This window comes from Choristoneura fumiferana, chromosome 10 (assembly GCF_025370935.1).
Source record: "Choristoneura fumiferana chromosome 10, NRCan_CFum_1, whole genome shotgun sequence".
In the NCBI taxonomy this organism is placed as follows: domain Eukaryota; kingdom Metazoa; phylum Arthropoda; class Insecta; order Lepidoptera; family Tortricidae; genus Choristoneura; species Choristoneura fumiferana.
In genome coordinates this window covers 11518499-11541679 of record NC_133481.1, presented here as the reverse complement: position 1 = coordinate 11541679, position 23181 = coordinate 11518499, and the positions used below count along the sequence as shown (strand labels likewise).

Sequence of the window (23181 nt, the reverse complement as noted above, 5' to 3'; positions counted from 1 at the left end):
CCAGTACCGCCTCCGTGCCGCGCCGCACCGGCTCTGCCTCCGGCGTCAGTGTGTTTCTAGCTTTAGATACATTTCTGAACGAATCTGGATGACAACGTGTAACGTCAACTTGACGTTTGGTTTGACGTATTCGTATTCATGTTTCATTCCGATTCAAGTAGTTTTGGTACTGGAAATAATACAATTCAGAGGTTGAATTATAAATTTTTGATTCTAAAGAGAATCGGAAAAGTCTCGGACTCGCAAATAATTGCCATAATTTAATGGAAAATCTTTTATTACAGCACAATGAGCACCTTACGTGAACGCCAACTCAGTAAGTAACTCATAGTTTAACTTCGTGTCAACATCGAGCCACTGGTACTGACTGTCGTATTTTTTCAGATGCCCTGAAGCAGATGCTAAATTTGAACCAGCCGTTAAATAAAAACGTTGCAAACGAACCGACATGGAAGGTGCTAGTTTACGACCGAATCGGCCAGGACATTATTTCTCCTTTAATTTCTATCAAAGAATTGAGGGAATTAGGGGTCACTCTTCACGTGTAAGTACATATCTTCTTAACCTTTTGACCACTGACTTAAACACCAGTTATGCTGGAGGTATTTGCTTACAAGTTATTACTAGATTTATGGTGAGATCAGCAGTATTAATTAAACTAGTCAATATGATCCTTAATAATAATAAATAAAAACTAACAACTTTTATAGCAACATTAATACTTTTTTGTTACATATACAATTCAGTTAATATATTCAGTCTGATTAGATCAGTAAATAATTAACTTCACTGTGTAAATGTAATTTAAAAAATGTTTAACACTGACAGAATATTCCTTTTTTTTATTTGATAAAAAAAATTCCAGCCAGCTACATTCAGACCGTGATAACATCCCAGAAGTGCCAGCTGTCTATTTCTGTGCACCATCTGAAGAAAACTTAGGTCGTATTAGCCAGGACTTGGACAATGGAATCTACGACCAGTATCACTTGAATTTCATATCACCTATAACACGCCAAAAGTTGGAAGACCTTGCTGCATCGGCTATACAGTCAAACTCAGTAATGCATATACATAAAATTTATGACCAATATTTGAACTTCATTTGCCTGGAGGAGGATCTTTTCATCATGAAGCATCAGCAGTCTGATCCACTGTCCTACTATGGTAAATATTTGTTGTTACAATGAAAACATAACATAATATTATTACTTATATTAAGTCTGAATCTGCAACAGGTTAGACTAACTATATCAGTGGTTCTTAAAGATTTTTAGTGACTGAACCAGACCCAGAGGTTGTGGTCTGCCACCTTAGGGTCCATAAGTTACTTATTTTAATTATTTACAATACTTTTGATGAGCCCCTGCTACAATACAATACAATACAAATATTCTTTATTGCACACCACAAAACAGTACAAAATTTTTATATTCACACAAAATTCAAATAGGCGGTCAACACCTGGTTCACATTATTCCAGTAAAGTTGTGCCAGTAGCGATGCATTGCGGGGTCACAATCCGAACAAGTTACACAAGATCGATAAAGCACCGCAGTGTCATGCTACTGGAATGGTTTTACTGGAATAATGTGAACCAGGCAATATTGCTTAAAACACTCTCCATGTCCAATGTGATTCAGGCTTGTCAATGTCCAATACCATATGGTTTATAAAACAAAATTTTACTTTTACAGCAATAAACAAAGGTGATACTAAAGATACTGAAATGGAAGCAATTATGGACAATATTGTTGAAAGTTTGTTTTCAGTATTTGTTACATTAGGTAAGTTTGTAATTATAAAGTTAACTAAACATGGCAATTTTAACTATTGTTTAATTTAGGTGTTTATGGGCATTTCTCCAGTAATTAGAAAATCATTGTCCTTGGCTTTTTTTGGAAAAACATGTCGAGATAAATGCCAAAGAAAAATATTTCTGTGTTTACCATAATTTTAACATACAATAACAACCACATTTTTAATCTTGTCTAATATTATACCAAAAATAAAAGTACCCATTTAATTTAAAATTTTCAAAAACCCCATGTCCAACCCAGAATTTAATAAGTATCAGATAATATTAGCCATGTGTTACAATTTAGCAAGAATCTCTATTGAACATAAAAAGATGATTACACCATTGATGATAATAAAGTAGTACTTTCAATTATATGCATGTCATTTTATTAATATTTTTAATCAAACATTGTCCCAAGAGTACAAAAACAGTTACCCTGTTGCCTGATTATAATTAATAAAAAATAATTGATAAGATTGACATTTGTTGATACATTTATATAGGTCTACTCTACACAACACTGGTTATGGTGCAAACCATTTTTACTGTTCAATTCATCATAATTTGAAGAGAAAGTTGTCAGGGGACTGTTCAAATTTTCCAATTAGTGGAGAAATACCCTTATGCCTTAGTTTGTAATTATAAGTTTGTCATTTTTTTTTGGATTATCGTTTTGTGACTTCTAAACTGTGTATGGATATAAAAAATGTGATTTAGTTTTAGCTATTTTGTTTTATATTAAACAAATTGTTAATCATAGTAATAATGTGGGTAGTACTTATATTTAAATATGAAATAAAAATAAGATTTTGTAATTTTTCAGGTAATGTACCTATTATACGAAGTAGCAAAGGAAATGCAGCAGAAATGGTTGCTACAAAGCTAGATAAAAAATTACGCGAAAATCTATGGGACGCTAGAAACAATTTGTTCCATGGCAACACTGGGCAAGTGGGCTCATTCAGTTTCACTCGACCAATGCTCATCCTGTTGGATAGAAATATTGATATGGCAACACCATTACATCATACATGGACTTACCAAGCACTGGCACACGATGTACTGGATTTGTCGCTAAACAGGTATGCAATTTCATAAACTAAAAAAATCCTCAAAAAGCGAAAAAAAAAACCTAATTCAAGCTTTTTCAGAACTACTTCATCCTTTGAAAACTTATATAATATTTTATTCACTAATTTTTTATTTAAACTACATTTGATTTTCAGGGCTGCAGTTCCAGAGAGTTCAGCATTGCCAGGCCAAAAAACAAAAATGCGCGTTTGCGACTTGGACTCGAAGGATCCTCTGTGGACTGAACACAAGGGTAGCCCCTTCCCCACTGTAGCAGAAGCAATACAGGAAGACCTGGACAAATACAGGCAGGTTTAAAAATCCCATTAATATTATAAAAGCGAAAGTTTGTAAGTCTGTTTGTTTGGTTGTTACTTCATCCCATCTAAACCACTGAACCGATTTAGATCAAATTCGGTATAGAGATAGTTTGAGTCCTGGAGAAAGAGATAGGCTAGTTTTATCCCGAAAAATTGCATAGTTCTCGCAGGATAAACGAATTCTGCGCGGATGGAGTCGCGGGTAACGCTAGTTATTAATATCTTCTTCTAAGTTGCTAAACTTTTAACAAAATGGTCATGGTTGTCGGCGGGGTTTAGGCGCAGAAGGACCCATTCGCAAATTGTTCCTTTGTCCCTTTCGCAAAAGGTCCCTTTTGTAAATGTCCCATTCCCAAAACGGCCCTTCTGCAAAATATCCCGTTCTCAAAATGTCCCTTCACATTTGCTTTATTGATACTATAAAATAAGTTTACTCTGTAAATTAAAGCTGTTGGTTCTCCGAAAATAAATAAATAAATTACGTCCCTTTCACAAAATATCCCGTTCGCAATGCGTTTCTTTCGCAAAATGTCCCGTGTAAGCCACAGGTTTTACGGTAAAGTCGTGATCAAATCTTTTTGGCCTCTTTATTTACTTCTGCTGTCTATGCCTAGCTGACTATACTATTTATTATGGCGGTCAATAGCAGGAAAATCGATGTGATATTTCGCATACGGTATGTTTTGCGAAAGGGGCATTATGCGGCGGGGACGTTCGGCGACAGGGGTTTTTGCAGAAGGGACATTTTGCGAAAGGGATGGGACGTTTTGAAAAAGGGACGTAATGCGAATAGGAATTTTTTGCATAATTTTTGCAAAGAAGACGTTTTGCGAATGGGACGTAATTATGGTGGAGGGACGTTTTGCGCCCAAACCGTCGGCGGGGGTCGCTAAGTCCGAACCAATATCGACTTTATAGACTTCCTCGATAAATTGGTTAGTTCCCCTTGTATAAGATAGGGTTCCGTAGCGATTACAAAAAAATCAAGTAAGTAATATTTTTCTAAGGATTTCGTATTGTGTACGGAATTTTCCAAGTTTTGGTATATTTTATACCTTAGGCTGCTAAATTAGGGTTCCGTACCTCGAAAGGAAAAAACGGAACCCATATAGGATCACTTTGTTGTCCGTCCGTCCGTCTGTTAAGACCCTTTTTCTCAGGAACGCGTAGAGGTATCAAGCTGAAATTTATATCAAATACTCAGGTCTACTGTCCCTTGGAGCTGTGAAAAAATCAAACTTCTAAGCCAACGCAATCAAAAGATACAACTGTTTATGCCGCAAATTATCGTAAATTTTCGAAACTCGCAAGGGAATCAAAACCTACAGGGTAGTTCCCGTGAACTCAGAATCTTGAAATTTGGTACGAAGCATCGTCTTATAGCACAGATAAAGGGAAAATTGCGAAAACCGTAAATTTTAGTTACATCATATAATAAAAATATTTTTAATAATTTTAAAGTTACTTCCTACAGGTTTGTACGGAACCCTCGGTGCGCAATTCCGACTCGCACTTGGCTGGTTTTTTACTCTTGAACTACTAATCATTCTCGAGCAATCTTTTCCGTTATGATTTCCTTGTAAATTTGATATACTTACTACCATTTCGATTTTTAATGAAAATTTTAATTTTAAAGTTTTATATATTTCGCAAACAGATCACTGAATTGATTTTTTTTTTATTTTTTTTACCACTGTCAGCGTAATTGATTATGTATATTCATGCCAAATTACAGCTTTCTAGTACTAACGGTTTCTGAGCTTAGCCGCGGACAAACAGACAGACGGACAGACATGGCGAAACTATAAGGGTTCCTATTTGACTACGGAACCCTTAAAAGCTGATGCCCATCAGGTCCCTTAGTCCGTCCTACTGTAAAACCTGCCACAGTATGTCTGTTTGCTTAAACGCCAAAACAGCTAAACGCGGAAGTGATAGTTTGCTGTGTTTAAATATTTCAAAAAACATCAGTCTACTTATTCTCAGTCCCAAATTACAGTTTTAACGGTGACGCGCACCACAGTTGTTACCACAGTTGCTGCAGTTAGTTGTATTAGTAGTCATGCTTAACGACTACTCACAAAACTTACGAAAATCAGAAAACAAAAACAACTTGTTCTTTCTACAATTTTTACAGAAATTCAGAGGCTGAAGTAAAGAAGCTGAAAAGCTCAATGGGTTTGGATGCAGACAGCGACCTAGCGCTTAGCTTGGTGAGCGACAACACTCAGCGGCTGACCAGCGCAGTCAACTCGCTGCCTCAACTCATGGAGAAGAAACGGCTTATTGACATGCATACTACAATCGCAACCGGTAAGTAAGCATGAAGTGACAGCGACAAGGTAGTAAGATGTAATGGAATGGAGGCACTTCACTTGGCGTTGTGTTGCTATTGACATGGTAGAAATGAAATAGTACATCTCTTTCGTACACGCAAACATTTCGGTGAATATGCCAAGTGAAGTGCCAGCATAAGGATATCTTTGGCCTCAACTGATCAAGGGCGGGTCCAGCTTTATAGTCAGGAGGAAGCCACATAGTCAAATTCTATAGGTAGAGGGTGGGTCACATGGTCAAATTCTAGTCATAACTTAATCAATTTTCCTCATTAGTCGCGAGACTAAAAAGTTAATGAGTAGAAAAATTTCTAAAGTTACGTTAACCAGGGACTAGGGGGAGGGTTATGACCCCCTGGCCCCCCTGTATCCACCCATGGTTATATTGATTGTACTTATGAGTAGACTAATTTCAGGAAAGCGGCGTATGAGTCAATAAATTGACTAATGAAGGTTAAACATTATTTTCTTCGTGATTTAAGTAGTCCGCGATTACCTGTAACTCTAATTTTAATTGAAAACATATATTTCGGACAATTAATCCATCCAGTGTTAGTTTAAATATTTAGTAGGTAATAATAATAATAATAATCTTTATTTCGGACAACAATGATTAGGAACCATAGAATGGTTACACACACAGCTACAAAAAGAACAGCAGGGCTACTACGAAATTCGAAGTTCGTATCGTACCGTCCCTCTCACTCTCGTATTAAATAATATAATAGGATATGTAGGTTATAGAGCAAAGTTAAATTTAATCCACTCCCCCCCCTCCGGGGCGCGCTTCACCCCCCGCGCCCACGAATATGTCCCGGACCGCAGTATTTTCCATTTTTAAAGAAAACCGTACTCGATGCATAAAAAGTGTGTAGGAACGAAATAATCCTAGATAAATTTACTATAAACCTTTCATATATACAAAAGCGATACCACTTACAGTTTCATCGCAATCTGGCACCAAATACGAACATTTTTAATAATAGTTTTTTTGTTAATCGTTTAGTTTTTTCAATTATGTCACACTTTACCGCCAAGATATGTATGACTAAAGTAAAAAAAAGAATATGCTCTTTATAAAAAGGTATAATTCATTTCTACACTCATTCATTTGACGCTGCTATGCTATTTTGAAAATTCACCACCGCTCTGCACGGCCACAGTAAAAGAGACCAAGTAGGTTCACTACGAACAAAAGTACATCGCGCGGCTTAAATGTGTGCGCTTCGCGAGATGATCACCTTTTACGTTCGCGTACTCGTACTTACGTATTTTTAGGGTTCCGTACCCAAAGGGTGCCAACGGAACCCTATTACTGAGACTCCGCTGTCTGCGCTGTGTGCGCTGTCCGTCCGTCTGTCACAGGGCTCTATCTCTTGAGCCAGTTGAGCCGTATCAGCTAGGAACTTAAAATTTTCACAGATTATGTATTACTGTGGCCGCTATAACAACAAATACTAAAAATATAATAAAATAAATATTTACGGGGGGCTCCCATACAACAAACGTGATTTTTTCGCCGTTTTTTGATTTTACGATGTACCACGATGTGCAAAAATTGTAGAGGCCAGAGTTGCGTTAACGAAGTCGAATGCGACATTGAAGAAGATTAGAATTATGCTGTTTTTTGAAGTAAATGTTATAATAGTTAATAAATAAATAGTAATATTGTTAGTAAATACCTAAGAAAAAATAAACGTAAGTTTAAAATAAGCTGGTTTTTTTTTGCAATTTGCAATCTCTCTCAGGCCCAGTACCTGTAGGTAGCGAATTTTCAATAGGAAAGAAGGAATCTAAACAATAAATTCATCAAAGAACTCTCCAGACCACACTTGGACACACCATTCACCACGTATCATACTTAGTTCCGTTTCTTATGATTGGTTATTTGGAGTCTTTTTGTGTATTTTTTATTTCAACTCCAAATTTGAATATTTATTTATTTTCGATATGGTTTCACGGGATACCCGTAAAAGTAACAAATATGGAGTTGAAATAAAAAATACAAAAAGACTCCAAATAACCAATCATCATTTCTTTGACCCTAAAAAAATATGTCCCACTCCCAAATTTCCAGTCTGTGGCTCCAGTGATTATGCATGTTAGTATAGGTAGTGCCACGAGAGTTGAAGTGAATGATTATGCACACAGCTAAAAAAAGAACTGATTGCACAAAAGGAGAATGAATGAAATGAATGAGTAAATGTCAAAATCCTGCTGTTATTACACGACAATGTTGTAGCTGTGTGTGTGTAATCCTAATCATTCACCTCTACTCTCGTTGCACTATTTTATACCTATAAAATGGTTGAAGGAGGTTTCATAATATTTTCTTATTTTTCCTAGCTATCCTTAACGCAATCAAGTCAAGGAGGTTGGACTCATTCTTCGAATTGGAAGAAAAAATAATGAGCAAAAGTGTCGTCGAAAGCAAAGCGGTCGTCGATCTCATCTCCGATCCAGACGCTGGCACTCCGGAGGACAAAATGCGACTCTTTATCATATACTATATGTGCACTTCACAAATATCTGAAGATGATTATAAGAAACTTGAATCAGCACTGGTGGCTGCCAATTGTGATGTTAATCCTATCTCCTACATGCGACGGTGGAAGTAAGTAAATTGACTTTTCTTCCAACTATGCTTTAATTTCATCATAACCGCACCAAATACCCAGCACAAAGCGGGACTTTACTGCTCTAGAGCAGATAAAATATATGAAAACCCTTTATTGCATTGTTTTAGTTTTTTTTTTTTAATTGCACCACCAAAGAGTTAACACAAGTATTTTTGCTATAAAATTAGTCTGCATCGTGTATAAAAATCTAGTGTTAGGTTGTTCCTGACGGTCTTATGAAATTTGACAGATTGCGTACAAAAAAAAATGTTGCTACCAATCCTACCAAAAATAGTAAGTAGCCGTATATTGAAAAAAAAAACTTTGTGTATTTGGTTGGCCAACCTGGCGCCCATCCGAAATTTGACATATCGTGGGTAAAAATATCTGCTACATTGTCGTTCCAATCGTTTATTTAATTTTTGACAGCTCGAGTACTAATTAAAATAGTGATGCCCTGATGCGTTACTGATTCGATTGATTTTAACAATCGATTTTATTCATGAAGAAGTTTTAATCGATTTAACACATTCATATTTTATTTTTGCTCAACATTTTTCAACAAACATTCACAGGTGTTTTAAGTTACTTTATCTTACATATTAAAATAAACCATTTATGTTAAGTTAACATGTTTATCACTTCCGACGGTAATTTAGTAATTTTGACAATTATGAAGCGGCAAAACTGGACGCGGCAGCGACGCCAGTTTGTTGTTACTCACAACGAGACGCCCGTGGTAGGTATAATTAAAAATAGTATTACAGTGCCTATTTTAGTTGTTTTAACTTTTTAATCCCTAAAGGCATATTAATGTTTTATTATTTTTAAATGATTTTGATATAAAATATAATCACAATAATTTTAAATGTATGTTTTATTTATAAAATCGATTTACTTCAAAACGGTTTTTATAGTCTTTAGGTCATTCATTACGAATGGCACATCACTAAGTGGGCGGTACCCGTCCATGAAGTACGGTATTCTCTGTAGTACATTGTACCGAAAATTATTGTAAAACTTCACGTGCGTGATCTGTCAAAAGTTAAATAAACAATTGGAACGACAATAACTCTTCTCTACTAACAAAGTAAGAAAATAAAAAAAAAATGGCGGAAACCTTGCGAATTTTCCGTGGTCATTTTTTGAGAGTGCGAATGTAAACTTACTCACAAAAATGGAATCATCGAGTGCTAGTGACATTTCTTTCCTATTAATTATTTAGCATGAGTTTTTTTTTCCTCTACTATTCCTGTAACAGTTCTAAGAAAAGCAGATTATGCACCTCGCATTAAGTAATTTATATTGCCCTCGTGCTTTTTAATTGGCACTCGGTACAGTAATAAATAACTTTCTGCTTGGTGCAACAATCTACTATTTGGGCCTCTATTCATTGAGCGGCTAAAAATCTGGCCCTCAAGAGTATGTAGCAATAGGTAATTTTGTATGTAGAATGGGCCAAATTTTATGCCGTTGAGTATATTATAAATGCGAAAGTTTGTGAGTGTCTGTTTGTTAGTCGTTCTATCTAAAACAGCTGGATTTGAATAAAATTTTGTTGGCCTACTACTTTTTATTCGGATATTCTCACGGGCTTCAGACGATATCCGGCAACAAGCAAGCGTAAACTGAATGCGAGTGGCAGTGGATAGGCAAGACGGGAAAAGTAGAGAGGAGGCCTATGCCCGAAGACGGGCGCTATAAGGGCTGAAATAGATAGATAGATTCTCACGGGCTCGTGGTTTAGGTATGCAATTGCATGTAAAATCCCGTAACTTGATTCAAGCAAAGTAAATGGAGACAACGATGTAAATTTTGGGAAAATCTCATGGAAATTCCATCTTCATTTATCTACGTTGTATGACGAACATCCGTGAAAATTACATATCTCTAGATTTGGCGGTTTTGGGATGGATACTGTACTACATGGATACTGTGGGAAAATCGAGATACAATACAATACAATAACTCTTTATTGTACACCATAAGTCATAACATAGTAAGCAGTAAAGGAGTAGGTAATATTTGAGTCGATCAACTTTTTCTTGTCGCTCGTTAAACCGTATGTTTATAGAATTAAAATTTGCCAAACATGCATTTTGTGGTAGTTTTAAGTCCCGTCCATAATTGAAGGGATGTTTACAAAAACAACATAACTACACTAGATATGATTTTACAGGAAACGAAAAAAACTAAATGACTTTGCACATACTAGATAATAGAGATAAATATTTTATAGGTGATTTCAGTAAGTGGCCAAATAGTTCAGATAAACACCATTACACTTTTCAAAGACCAGTATTATTTTTTAAAATAGTAAAATAGGTTCGTCATTTATGCAGTTTTTGTAAAATTTATTAGTTATGTTCTTTTTACACGAAAATAAAACAAAGTTGCCTAGGAATTGTTTTCGTATTCTAAGAAATACAGGCTTATTTTACTTCATTATGTGGACTTTTTTTAATACTCACATCCGCTGCTATTGTCATCGCTACCTATAAAAATAATGTAGTTATGTAGTTTTGTAAAATGGGTATATTTTAAGGTAACAATTTTGGACAATATCATTTGCACTACTTGTAGCTCCTTCTTAGACGAACACTATGATACCAATAACTCAAATCCGCCAAAAATGTTAGTTATGTATGTATGGTTTTGTAAACATCCCTTCAATTGGTCATCATCGTCATTAAGCATGTTGGTATAATATGACATAAAAAAAAATCTATTAAACTGTACTACTTTTGTCCCCTCGCTGATGGGACAGAATAACAACAAGAACTAGTTGATCCACCCATTTACGGGATATGTAGGGATAAACCGTGCGGGTTTAGCGCGCCATCCCTCTTCAAAGTATCGCTAGAGAAAGAGACGGAGCGCTAAAACTGCTCAATTAGCCGCATAGTGCGTACGTCGCCTTATAGCTAATCGTGTAAATTCACGCATAAGAGCATTAGAAAGTGTTGTATCTTGTTTTGCTGATCGTGAAATACTCAATATCTCTTTCTATCATTTTCTAGGGGATTCACAAAGATGTCAGGTCAATACGAAGGAGGCGGCACAAAGACGGTGTCCATGTTCTCAAAGCTGGTGTCTCAAGGATCCTCGTTTGTAATGGAGGGCGTCAAAAACTTGGTTGTTAAGAAACATGTAAGTGAAAGTTAGAAAACTAACTTGTGCAGTAGGCTAGTAGGTCCTGTCCATGGATGGATGGATTAGGTTAGGATAAAGCTGTAATCCAGCAAAGTAGGGTTAGGTTAGGTTGGAACGCAGTACTTACTTACACTCTTACTCACACCACACAAGGTGTGCCAAACAAGATAATGCGATAGGTATGTTTCGTACTCGTTATGCGATATCGACGGCGAAGAACCAACACCTCCTAACTGAATGACCTTTGACATGCGATTGAGGACCTTAGCACCCCCTAGCTAAACCTCCTAAGTTGCATGATCGAGATTTATCAGTTAGGAGGTCTTGGTTTCACGGTCGATATTACTTTCGGCAATATGATAATTATGCCAAACTAAACTATGCGACACGAGATTATGCCAAAAAAGGTAGAACCTGTGAAAATATGACTAAAATTCTATAGTCTGTACAAAACTCATGAAATTAGAAATATTAGATAATTTAAATTGAAACATTCATATAAGACCACTTGTAATCAATTTTAATATTATGTGTAACCAGGTTAATAATAATAATATTTATTTAAAATCAAATACACAACAGTGTTTAACTCTGGAATAAAATATAAGAATATAAAACAGTGTTGTCATATTTTCACAAAGTTCTACCTTTTTGGCATAATCTTGCGTCACCTAGTTTAGTTTGCCATAATTATTTAATTACCTATGAGTGAGTCTCACGGTAGTTTCATGTCCAAAACTTTCTTCCTAGAAATTGCCAGTAAGCCGTGCCGTGGAGTCTGCCCTAAGCAACACGGAGGGCAACGAGCTGACGTGGCTGGACCCTCGTGCCGCGCGAACGGACGCAGCGGCGCGCGCGCGCCTCGCGAGGCAACCGCCTCCGACGGACGCCGTCGTGTTCCTGGTCGGAGGAGGGAACTACATCGAATATCACAACCTTATCGACTTCGCTAAGGTATCCTAAACAACTTCGAAACGTTGGAAATGCCCCGACGTGTCATTTCAACATTTTCAGTGTATATGGGAGGACCAAGGCCTTCAGTGGATGTCCTGCGGCTGATATGATGAAGATCTCATTTCACAGTTCAATATCTCAAAAACTGCTGAACCAATTTTTATCAAACAGCTAAGAAGCAAAGCAAGGAAACACGCTTTCACGTAAAAAAAACCATTTCAAAATCGGTGTACCCGTTCGAGAGCTACAATGCCACAGACTGACAGACAGACATTAAACTTCAGTGACTTCGGTAACTGAGCAGTGACAGTAGACGAATGTAATTACGTCTACACAATCACGAGCGAGACTCATCGTGAATCATTATCGCTCATTAAATTTGGAAATTATCATTATTGACTTAAGTATTTGGCGTTTTTATTTACAGCAACAAGCCACAAGTGGAACTGCAAGGAAAATTATATACGGCGCTACGACGCTACCCAACGCTTCGCAGTTCCTCAAACAGCTGTCCCTACTGGGTGAAGAGATTCACTGAGCATTCCTGTCGCTTTCAGATGACATAAATTATTTTACTGTATAAATAATAAATATTAATCAATAATTATTTATAAGCGATCATTTCGCGTCGACCTTTCTTGACTGTGATGGAATCTATGGTGGATGCAATTCAATGAAACGATATTTCAACAAGTTGGCATTTTATTTACAATGACACTGAAAATATAGCTAACATCTAATATCTACTAATAAATTTTTGATTGTTTTGAACAAGAAGTATAAAATCTAAATCACAAGATAGTAGTAATTTAATAGTTATCAGATCTTGACCCACAAAATACCTATATATCTTTCGCGATTTCCCGTGTAAGAATGGCCAAATAAATGAAATGAGTTTGTATCCAGAACTTTCACAACCAAACGCCCTCTCGAGAAAGGGCCAGTTCTGAGTTACTTCGATCGGCATTCATCCGGTCCTTACATTATTGTGCTTCATTACAAACTAAAATGTGTCGTGGCAACTAAGAACGTATTGTATGTAATAACCCTCGAAAAATAGCAAATATGTTACAATTACACTAAGCATTATATGTAACGAACAAATTACTTTAAGTGACAAGGAACTTGAACATTTTACACAATGTTAACGGTTGCGGCAAGACTTAGTGTACCTAACGGCACACTGTAACTAATACAAAAGTTTTTAAAATACAGGTATGTATAACATCTATCACTGATTATGATATGGATTTGGCACAATGAAAAAAATAAAAAACGAGCGAGTTCGAAATAATATTTTCGGCACTGGAATAAAGTTATGTAATCTCAACTTACATATTTCCATAAATTTCAATTCGTCGTCGATGATCCGACCGATTTCGACCATGGCGACCACTTCTCCTAGTTATTTGTAAACTTTAATTACACAGCGACTGTCCTGGGGTGACTACGGTCCGAATTAATAAACTACGTTCAAAGTTAATACCACACGTGCAAACCTTTAATAGTCTTAAGCGTAGTCTATTATTACAAGCTAGCGAAGTCACCGCAGTGCTCTACCTCCATTAAATTAGAATTGCCTGTGTAAATATCTATCGTATTCAGTTTAGGGTCGCGGCCGCCCAGTGCATACAATTATGCTAAAATGTACGGTAACACAACACTTATGGCACGCTCGTATACAACACGACGGTAGGTACAGGTATGTAACTCGTGTGATCGAAACACTGTACTTTTGGAGAACAGTAGTACAATTATCGTTTGTGCGCACAATACGGTGGTGATAACTACATTTCAAATATATGTTAACTTATTATATAAAATTATCAATAATTGTATATAAAAGAACATTTATAAAATTATACACATACTATACTTATTTTAAAACATTGTGCGTAGTAAATAGTACAAAAATAATTCTGATTTTATGTACCTACTGAAAGTACAAAATAAAACCTATAACGCTTCAATTCGTATGGCACGGCGGGTAATTGTAATGATCTAAAATAAATTGAATGTGTTTCATTCGGTATGATATGAATAATGACGATTTGTAATAAGTATTTATAGCTCAAATAGATTTTAGACAGTAAATATAAAATAACGTCATGACATGAAGTTTGAGTATCGAGGATGTAGTTTTTGGGGTCAACACACAATAAAAGTATTTTTCGAGTAAGTGAACTGGTCTAAATACAGTTACGAAGTGCAGCTGCACTCTCATATACTGAATTATGTGTGAGAAATAAATGGATATTAATAAAAATAATTAATGGCACATAATTAAGTGAACAATAGGTTTCAAGATAATATATGTAAATGCAATTCAAACCAGCTTCTTTAAACATAAGAGACACCGCTGGTTATATATTTCAAAGACCAAAGAGAGATAGAACTATTAATATTACACAGATTATTAAGGCGCATTTACAGATACCTTTAAGTTAATTTATCGAACATTTCTACTCTTATACACTAAGGACCTTTAAAGCAGTGCAATGCTTCACAACAATAAGCCATAATTATTATGATAGATAATTTTAGAAGCATTATTCATTAACATTATAATATAGTTATAATTGAAATGCTCAGCTTCAAATTATGATACTGATGATCCAACTAAATGTCAAAAAAAGTGCCCATTATCAATATCACTTTACAAAACCACTTATATGTAAAGTCTGTACACTATAAAATCTGGCCATGCATGATCCGGTGTAACTTTGCAATGAATGCTAATTTTCAAGCAGGCCTTTTTTAAAGTTTTTTTTTAAACATTTATTTAACAAACTACTTTTTTTAACTAATTAGTGGTTATGAAACTACATAAGCAAAACATAATCATAATAAAAAGTTAGGGCGTCTGTGAGTTTTAGTTTTATATGTTTCACAGTGCCTAAATTATTTTGAACGTCTTCTGACGGTGTCTTTGCTAGGTTTTTATGTAATATATATATATATATAATCTTCACTGCAAAGTAACACCAGATCATGCATGGCCAGATTTTATCATCTACAGACTTTATAACGTCAAAATATATCATAAAAATATTTTTACTCCATTCTAGGTTTTCATCAAGACAGCCAAACTATAATTATCCACATCGTACGTGAAACTCAACGATGTTAAAACATAGTTCCATCGGACTTGAGCTATACACACATTGCCTCACGCTTACAAGCAATAGTTAAGACTAGTAAGGCTAAAGTATCCATAGCTCTACAAAAGGGTACGTATCTATACGAAAAAGCACGTCACCGTGTGCATTAGTTGCCCACGATACTACTTTTCAGTCAATGCAGACGTCATGTCTAAGTGCTCGATACCAACATGACGATCTTGATAAAAATATCGAACTGTGTGGGCGAGTTCATTTTTGATATTACAGCTGTCTCACAATCGTAACATGCATATCGTAACGTACTTTACATACTGACGCGTAAGTACAATCAGCATTCAGTTCTTTAAATATTCACGATCTTATCTTGTAATATTTTGTACGATTTTTAAATATAACAAATTATTATACTGCAGGTAACCAATTCTCGACTTAGCAGCTCGAAAAATACATTATGCAGCAGATGGAGTAACAATTTGTCTTCGTAACTTAGTATTACAAGACTGAAGCGTGTCGTCTATTAAACATGGTCTCGACATTTTAAAAGGCCTAATAACTCAAACTTCCATAACGCAAGTCCTAATATAGCAGAATAGTCATACTTAGTTTCAAACAAAGCGATTGTGATGTTTTTGCTGTGACTGACCCAGAATAACCAATTTATTAAAAAAGAATATAGCTACGATAGTTTAATGGATAAGCAAATAAGCCTTAATTGTAGGTAATAATAAAAATAAATGACTTAATTTATCATTACATCTGTGACATGGCCACCAGGTGTGAAGTTTTTTTTTATTACTAGTATATGTATTTGACTACATCTTAAACGGCACTATCTTAAATAACCATTCTTCGGACAGTCGGGTAAAAAGCACAATCGCTCTGTGAAATTCATAAGTTTAAAAACGGACTCATTCAACGTTTCGGTATCCCTTTTCCACAATAGCGACAAATACTACGATTACTTTGTCTTAGTTCAAAAGATATTTGAGTACATCTTCATAGTGTTGTACTAGTTGAGTAACAAGAGTACCACATAAATAAAATCAAAATAAATCAAATCATATACTTGAAATCGAAAAATATCCGGAAATTATCAGACGCACGGACGGAAGAATTTTTCGCTAAATTGTAAAAGAAATAAAAAATCATGCAATATTTTTTTCTATAACACATTTCATTTGATTTATGATCACAATATATAATATAAATTTCCTTAAATGAACGTATAATTTCATTTGTACACAATACTGAAATTTGGAATGTCAGATTTTTTTACCATAATATAGTACTATTTTATGTTTTATCCTATGGGAATGTAAATTTTTTGATATGATATTCATACCCTCACACTTACAAACATCATACAAATTAAGTATATTACTTATATCGCCTCAATTGATAAAAAAGACAAGGTATTATAGCATATTTAACGAAACGTGTGACAAAAAGCACTCCTGATCATGAGATTCATAATTGGGCAGAAAGAGAGCAAAAGAAATAGATAACGTAATTTTCAAGCATAGAAAATGTAAGACTCAACAATGTCAAAATATTTCAGTCTTGCAAAAAGAACGCGCCTCAAGCATGTGTAAGCTTGCGAAACAAAAGCGACAGCAATTAAATCACCGTTCTTCTCGCTAGTCGGTCAGCAAGATTCCGAAATCTTACTACATGAAATAAGTTCACATTAGGCCCATTCTTATCATTATGTATGAAATGCCCTTTATATCATAGGGGAACACTACCTAATATTAGTCACGGTTACAGAGTATTATAAGAACATTAAATTCAACAACGCAGTAATGTATAACAATCGCTAATACATGTACTTGATATAGGTATATGAAAATGATAAAATACAGGAAGGATTCAAATTTAGAATCGCAAAACTTACTCTAGATATAGTAGTTTTACGGGATTAATCCAACAAATTCGGGCATTGCAGAACCTTACTAAACCACACACAATCAAATGAGACTGGCAGTTCAAAAGCTTTTTTACCTATGTAATAAGAAAAGAAGAGAAGAGGCGTCAGCCGTAAAAGATTGCAATAAACAAGGGTAAGCTAGGGTGGGGTAAGTGGAACTATAGGGAAATTAAACAGTATTTTTGGAAACTTAAGACTGCAGCTTTATGATTACTTCATGGGTAATCACAGGAGCTACAGTTTATAGTTTTTTATTTTATAAGTTTCACTCCCTGTAGTTTCTTTAGTGTTAGAGAACAGTAATACTTTACAAGAAATTACAACATTTATCAGAATCTAAGTTTTAAATGCAACATCCGTATTTGATCGATTGCACCCAATATATTGGAAAAAACTACCAAGAAGGATTCAAATAAACTTTTAGACATTAAACCATTAAACCATATCTTACTTTTAAATATTTGTCATTTTTATCAATTATTTCTAATCAATTTTGCAACAGACCTTATTATTACTCAGTGATTATCACCATACCTAAACAATAGTTATATATTAATCAGTGTCTATAAAAGAGAACATCATTTTAAAGTTTAACTACTTATTTTGTTTTCTACTTTATGTAGTTTCAAGGAAGTTTTCAAATATTTTTAATTAATTTTGGCAGTTAAAATCCAATCAATCAAATCCCTTCGAAAACTTTTTCTGACCTCAGTGACCAAGTCACCTCACCAAACATGTTATGTTGCATTTCCTTTTTACTATTGACATATTAAAATTAAAAAATCGAGATTTCAAGTCAAAAAAAATAAATACATTGAAAATGTGCCAGAAATGAAGTATACATATATTAAGTAAAGTTTTTATGTGTTTTATCATCATTTTTAATTTACATTTTTAAGCAGAAAGGCTACAATGACTAGCCGAAATTCTTATAACAGTTCGTTGATTTTTTTATTTAAATATGCTAAATAAGCACATTTGTAAATAAAATTTGAAATGGATCACTTAAATTTGAGTCAATCTGCTCAACGTGATAACAATTTTAAGCAATGACACAGATCTTTCGTCGCGTCTGTCACCAACTGGTTTGACAATGAATTTCAATTAATGTAACAGGCTTATCAATTTTAATAAACATGATAGAGTAACTTACAGCAAACTAAGAGTCGGTTAAATCTAACCCAATTAGATAAATAAATGAAACAGATCTTAAGTACCTTTGTCAGTATGGAACGTGATTGCCGTGTCATGGGGGAGAGGTTCGGGGGGCCAGCTATTGCTTAAGCTGAGAGCTTGAGTTTGCACTGCGACTGGAGCTACTGCTACTAAGTGCCATTTTCTGCATCTGCCGAATCACCGTTGTCGCATGGTATGCTTGTTTCCAGCGAGACTTAGCGAAGTTCTTCTTAAGCTGTTCGGACACAGTGCCATGAATATTCTTGTTGCTGGCAGCATTCCCTGAGATCCATGGGTGAGCCAATGCCTGCCTGAAAAGTAAACATAAACATCAAATAAAATAAATGAAACCTGGGAAAAGTCATCAAGAGTAGGTATAATATATCCCAAAATTATATATTAGCAGTCAATTTTAACACTTGTGTAGCTAAATCTCTTCTATTATATGGAGTGTTATCCTTGAAGCAGAAAGGTGGTTAGGTATGATACCTTGTGAAGAGTCGATTGATCAAATAAAACCATGGTAGGACTATTAATTAAGGCAAAAATCAATAAAAAACATCATTGAAACAATACTATAATTATTATAATTATAATAATTCATTCCAAGATCAAGCTAGCTTTACTGGAAATTAGAAGGAACAGACAATTTGGTTCTCTGACATCCATTTAAGGTTAATTTAATATTCTGGGACAAAAAGGTTGTATTTTTTAACAACTAAAGCAGTGCATTCTAATAGCATGTTCTGCCACTCCTTAATAAATTTGAGTACCTGGACGACCAAGCTTCGCTCGAACTATAATATTTTCTCAGAGATAAAACCAAGCTAGATTGATTGTTTATCCCCGAAATTGCCAACATATCAAATTTCATCAAAATGTTTAGAACAGTTTCATAGATCCCCAAAATAAATAAATAAGTATTCAAAAAATGCTTGTTTAAAGATAGATAGATAGATATCATTGCTTTTTTGTTCGTACCTCATGACTGTGAGCTATGGAGACCTTTCAATAATGTTATAAAAAAGTTCAAACTCAAAGTGACAGCAACAAGGTAGAAAAATATAAACATATCTTTGATCTGGACTGTACATGTTATATTGTTAAAATCATTAAGTGAATGTTATATCTTCATACTTCAACCGCTGAACCAATTTAAATTAAAATTTGTATGGAGATAGTTTAAGACCCTAGGAAGGACATAGGATAGTTTGTATTCCAGAATAATTGCATAGTACTACAGCATAGTGATAAACAAAATTTTGGCTGACAAAGTCACAGGCAAAAGCTAGTTTAGAATAAAACATTTTAAAACCTTCCAAATACTAGAAACGAGAACAACGGGCAATATATGGATGGATGATTAATTCAACTTACGCAATACAGCAACTAATATGCATAATACCTACTCTTCTTGTTTTGTTAATATACCACTGACACAGATTACGACAAGCCATTCATAATCAATGTTGCTGGAGCTATTTTGTTCCAAGGCTTTACATAATAGTTAACACAAAAGACATAGCTACTCACTTGCAAGTATATCTCTTGTCTACATCCACACACATCAAATGCCTTATGAAATCCTTGGCTGATTCACTAATGTCATCCCAGTATGGAGAGTCAAATTCAAAATCCCCTTTCATAATCTGAGCAAACAAATTCTCATCTTTTTCATCATAGAAAGGAGGGTACCCACAAAGCAGGATGTAAGATATGACTCCTATACTCCAGACATCCACAGCCTTTCCATAAGGCTTCTGAGCTAACACTTCAGGCGCGACGTAACCAGGTGTACCACATGCTGTGGCCATGATACCAGAGTCTTCAATTTTCGATAGACCAAAATCACTTATCATGATTTTACTGTCTTCATCCGCGCTGTAGTAAAGCAGGTTCTCGGGCTTGAGGTCGCGATGTACGACGCCTTGAGAGTGCATGTAGTCTACAGCCTCGAGGACTTGCCGCATCAAGTTGGAAGCATCCTTCTCTGTGTAAGAACCTTTCTCCACTATCCGATCGAACAGCTCGCCGCCCGTCACTAGCTCCATCACCAGATAAACTTTGTTTTTATCCTCGTAAGTCTCCAACAGCTGGACGATATTCGGATGCAAAAATAAATTCTTCTCCTCCCCTTCACCCCTCGCTTGCTCGCTAAACCTTTTCAAAACTCTTATTTCGTTCTCTAAGGAGTCTTCCTTGCCTTTGAGAGCTTTTTTGTTAATAATTTTACACGCAAACAGCTGCCCATTATCTTTGCTTTCTATCAAACGTACTTCAGAAAACGCTCCCGTTCCCAACAAATCTTTAACCACATACTTGTCTTCGATGGACGGCTGCTTATCGGATTCTCGCCCATCCTTTTTTGATTTCCTGCCGAAATCTTTTTTCCCAAATAAAGGCATTTTTGTGCCCCACTGTAGCAGATTATAATTTATCTACTTGCTTAGAAAATCTACGTACCTACGTAGATATATTGCTGATCACACATATATCAAGACTGATTCGATTCGTTCGTTCGCTCGCTCGCTTTTACTTACGTATGCGCAAAGCAGAACGCAGAAACGTCCAAGGTATCAAGGTCAGGCAATTTGTCAGTTTTGCGTTTTGTTTATCATTGCTTTAAATTCATACTACTTATAATTTTTAAAGTCATACATGTGTGATGTGGACTGTCAATTTGTTTTTATTAGTAATGACAATTAAAACAGATTTTATGAATTTAACAAAGACCTACCTAACTAATACAGTCAAATTTGAAATAAATATATTTACTGTAACAATATTTAAAAAACGTCGAATATTTTTTATTATTCTGTCGTTCTTTAGGCATTCTTCTAGTTATGTGTAGAAGAAGGGATGAAAAAACAAAACGCATTTATCGAAAAACCGCCCGCCAGTGTATTTAAAATTTATAAACTTATATTTTGCATGGTACTTACATTAAATTTAAACTTAACCTTCAGAAAATCCATACAAGACACTATATTTTTACATACTTGCTTACGTAATAACAATATGGCTAAAGATCCAGGCGTTATATCCCTCTAAGTAGGGACCTACTTATTCCAGATACGTAATTAAAGTTCTGTTAAAGTGGTTTACCTCTTCGTTCCCAAGATCTATTGATAAATATGTAATATCTCCTCTGGAATTCAGGATCCGTCCGGGGGCAAGGCAAGAGCAGCACGTGCGGGCATCAGTCAATGATTTGCTGGCTGTAAAACATTGTAGACCATTTATGATATAGGCTGTTATTTTCGCATTGCAATATTAGAAATATAGCTACGGATCTGAAGTTGCGCCTATTTAGGTTAGGAGCGTATTAGATGTAACAGCTCTCAAAATATAAACGTAATTTATGTAAATTATGTATGAACGTACGTATGTATAACTCTATTGTAAATTAAAAAACGGCCAAGAGCGTGACGGACACGCCCGAAATAGGGTTCCGTAGCCATTACGAAAAAATTAAGTATATGTTTTATTTATTAGGCTACTATTTACTCTTAAACTACTAATAATTCTCAAGAAAACTTAACCGTTATAGTTTTCCTTGTAATTTTGATATACTTACTACCACCCTGAATTTTTCAAATTTTTCCACGCACCGGTTTAGATTTCAGAGGGAGGGGGGGGTCTCGATTTTAATGAAAATTTGTACTTTAAAGTTGAATATTTTGCAAACAAATCACTGAATCGAAAAATCGTTTTAGCAGCCCTGTAATGGTTTTAAAAGACCTATCCAACGATACCCCACACTACAAGGTTGGATGAGAAAAAAAAAATCTCCCCCACTTCACGTCTATGGGAGGTACCAGTAGGTACATATTTTTTTAATTTTTATTGTACCATTTTTTACATATATATTCGTGCAAAGCAGTGCAAAATTACGTGCTTTCTAGCATTGATATTCTGAGCAAGCCGCGGTCGGACAGACCTGTAGACAGACAGACAGACATGGCAAAACTATAAGGGTTCCGTTTTTGCCATTTTGGCTACACCCAAAAATAGATTACAATGAGAAACAGATGTACAAAGGCGAACTTATCCCATAATGGAATCTCTAATTGATTTTGGTGAGAATCCAGGGCAGTACAGTCGCCATTAGATATTTCGGAGCGGCCAAGGTGGTCAAAAATATCGGCACATGCACTCTATTATTAAAGTATATTAGAGTCCATGTATTTATATTTTTGATCACCTTCGCCACTCCGAAATATCTGATGGCGACTGTACCAAATTACCAATACCGCAGGGCCAACGATAATGTTAGGCTAAACCCAACTTTTTTTATTTCCAACCCTCGGGAGTCTACATTTTCCTTTGTCTATGCTTCCACCCCCGACGTCACGGTGGAAATCGACCAATCCCATTGGGCGTAGTGGCGTAGTAGTCGCTAGCCCTCCGCGGAATCACAACCGCGCATCAACTCGCACTTTTATCTTCTAAATGTTTTCACAGTGCAAACCATGTGCCGTTAAAAATGTTTACGGCTGTGATTAAAACTGTTTAAAATGTGCTCTACCTTCTCTTTATTGGTTTAGAATATTTTTATTTATTTTATTTTTATCGAAAGTGTGCTTTAGGTTCGGAAAATTACATTGGGGGGGTGGTGCCGTGATGCCCGTTCGTAAGCAAGGTGAATCTTAGTGTTAGTTACGTTAAGCAAGGAACCTTTGTGAATGTCTCGTTTTTTGTGC

The 23181-nt window shown here is 35.4% G+C and overlaps 3 protein-coding genes across 4 annotated transcripts in view; 2 read left to right on the top strand and 1 right to left on the bottom strand.

Annotated features, from left to right (window-relative positions):
- Positions 1-105: 105 nt before the first annotated feature.
- Slh (sec1 family domain containing Slh) lies at positions 106-12860 on the top strand. The gene is made up of 11 exons (XM_074093505.1): positions 106-316; positions 385-544; positions 866-1167; positions 1698-1787; positions 2625-2883; positions 3028-3180; positions 5330-5505; positions 7875-8142; positions 11167-11296; positions 12050-12253; positions 12681-12860. Exons 1-11 carry the CDS (start codon positions 289-291, stop codon positions 12789-12791), a joined length of 1881 nt encoding a protein of 626 aa, XP_073949606.1. The 5' UTR covers positions 106-288; the 3' UTR covers positions 12792-12860.
- A 77-nt stretch (positions 12861-12937) lies between these two features.
- The window catches only part of LOC141432102 (calcium/calmodulin-dependent protein kinase type 1-like), a 38782-nt gene continuing 28538 nt past the window's right edge, over positions 12938-23181 (bottom strand). Inside the window, exons 1-2 of one of the 2 annotated variants that reach the window (XM_074093511.1) lie at positions 20012-21031; positions 12938-18789 (exon numbers count right to left, since the gene is read on the bottom strand). In XM_074093511.1, the coding sequence (XP_073949612.1) occupies positions 18576-18789; positions 20012-20883 (1086 nt within the window). In that variant the 5' untranslated portion in view covers positions 20884-21031 and the 3' untranslated portion in view covers positions 12938-18575. Of the gene's footprint in view, positions 18790-20011; positions 21032-21583; positions 21697-23181 lie in introns of those variants that run through there. The other variant, XM_074093508.1, reaches the window with a different exon arrangement.
- Positions 22871-23181, top strand: part of LOC141432099 (disks large 1 tumor suppressor protein-like) — a 59499-nt gene continuing 59188 nt past the window's right edge. The window contains 1 exon segment of the mRNA XM_074093504.1: positions 22871-23120. Within this exon segment, the coding sequence (XP_073949605.1) occupies positions 23102-23120 (19 nt within the window). The 5' untranslated portion in view covers positions 22871-23101.

Coding starts and splice junctions, on each gene's coding strand:
- Slh (XM_074093505.1), top strand. CDS start 289: ATGAGCACCTTACGTGAACGCCAACTCA. Junction 317..384: donor CTTACGTGAACGCCAACTCA/GTAAGTAACTCA, acceptor GTATTTTTTCAG/ATGCCCTGAAGCAGATGCTA. Junction 11,297..12,049: donor ACTTGGTTGTTAAGAAACAT/GTAAGTGAAAGT, acceptor CTTTCTTCCTAG/AAATTGCCAGTAAGCCGTGC.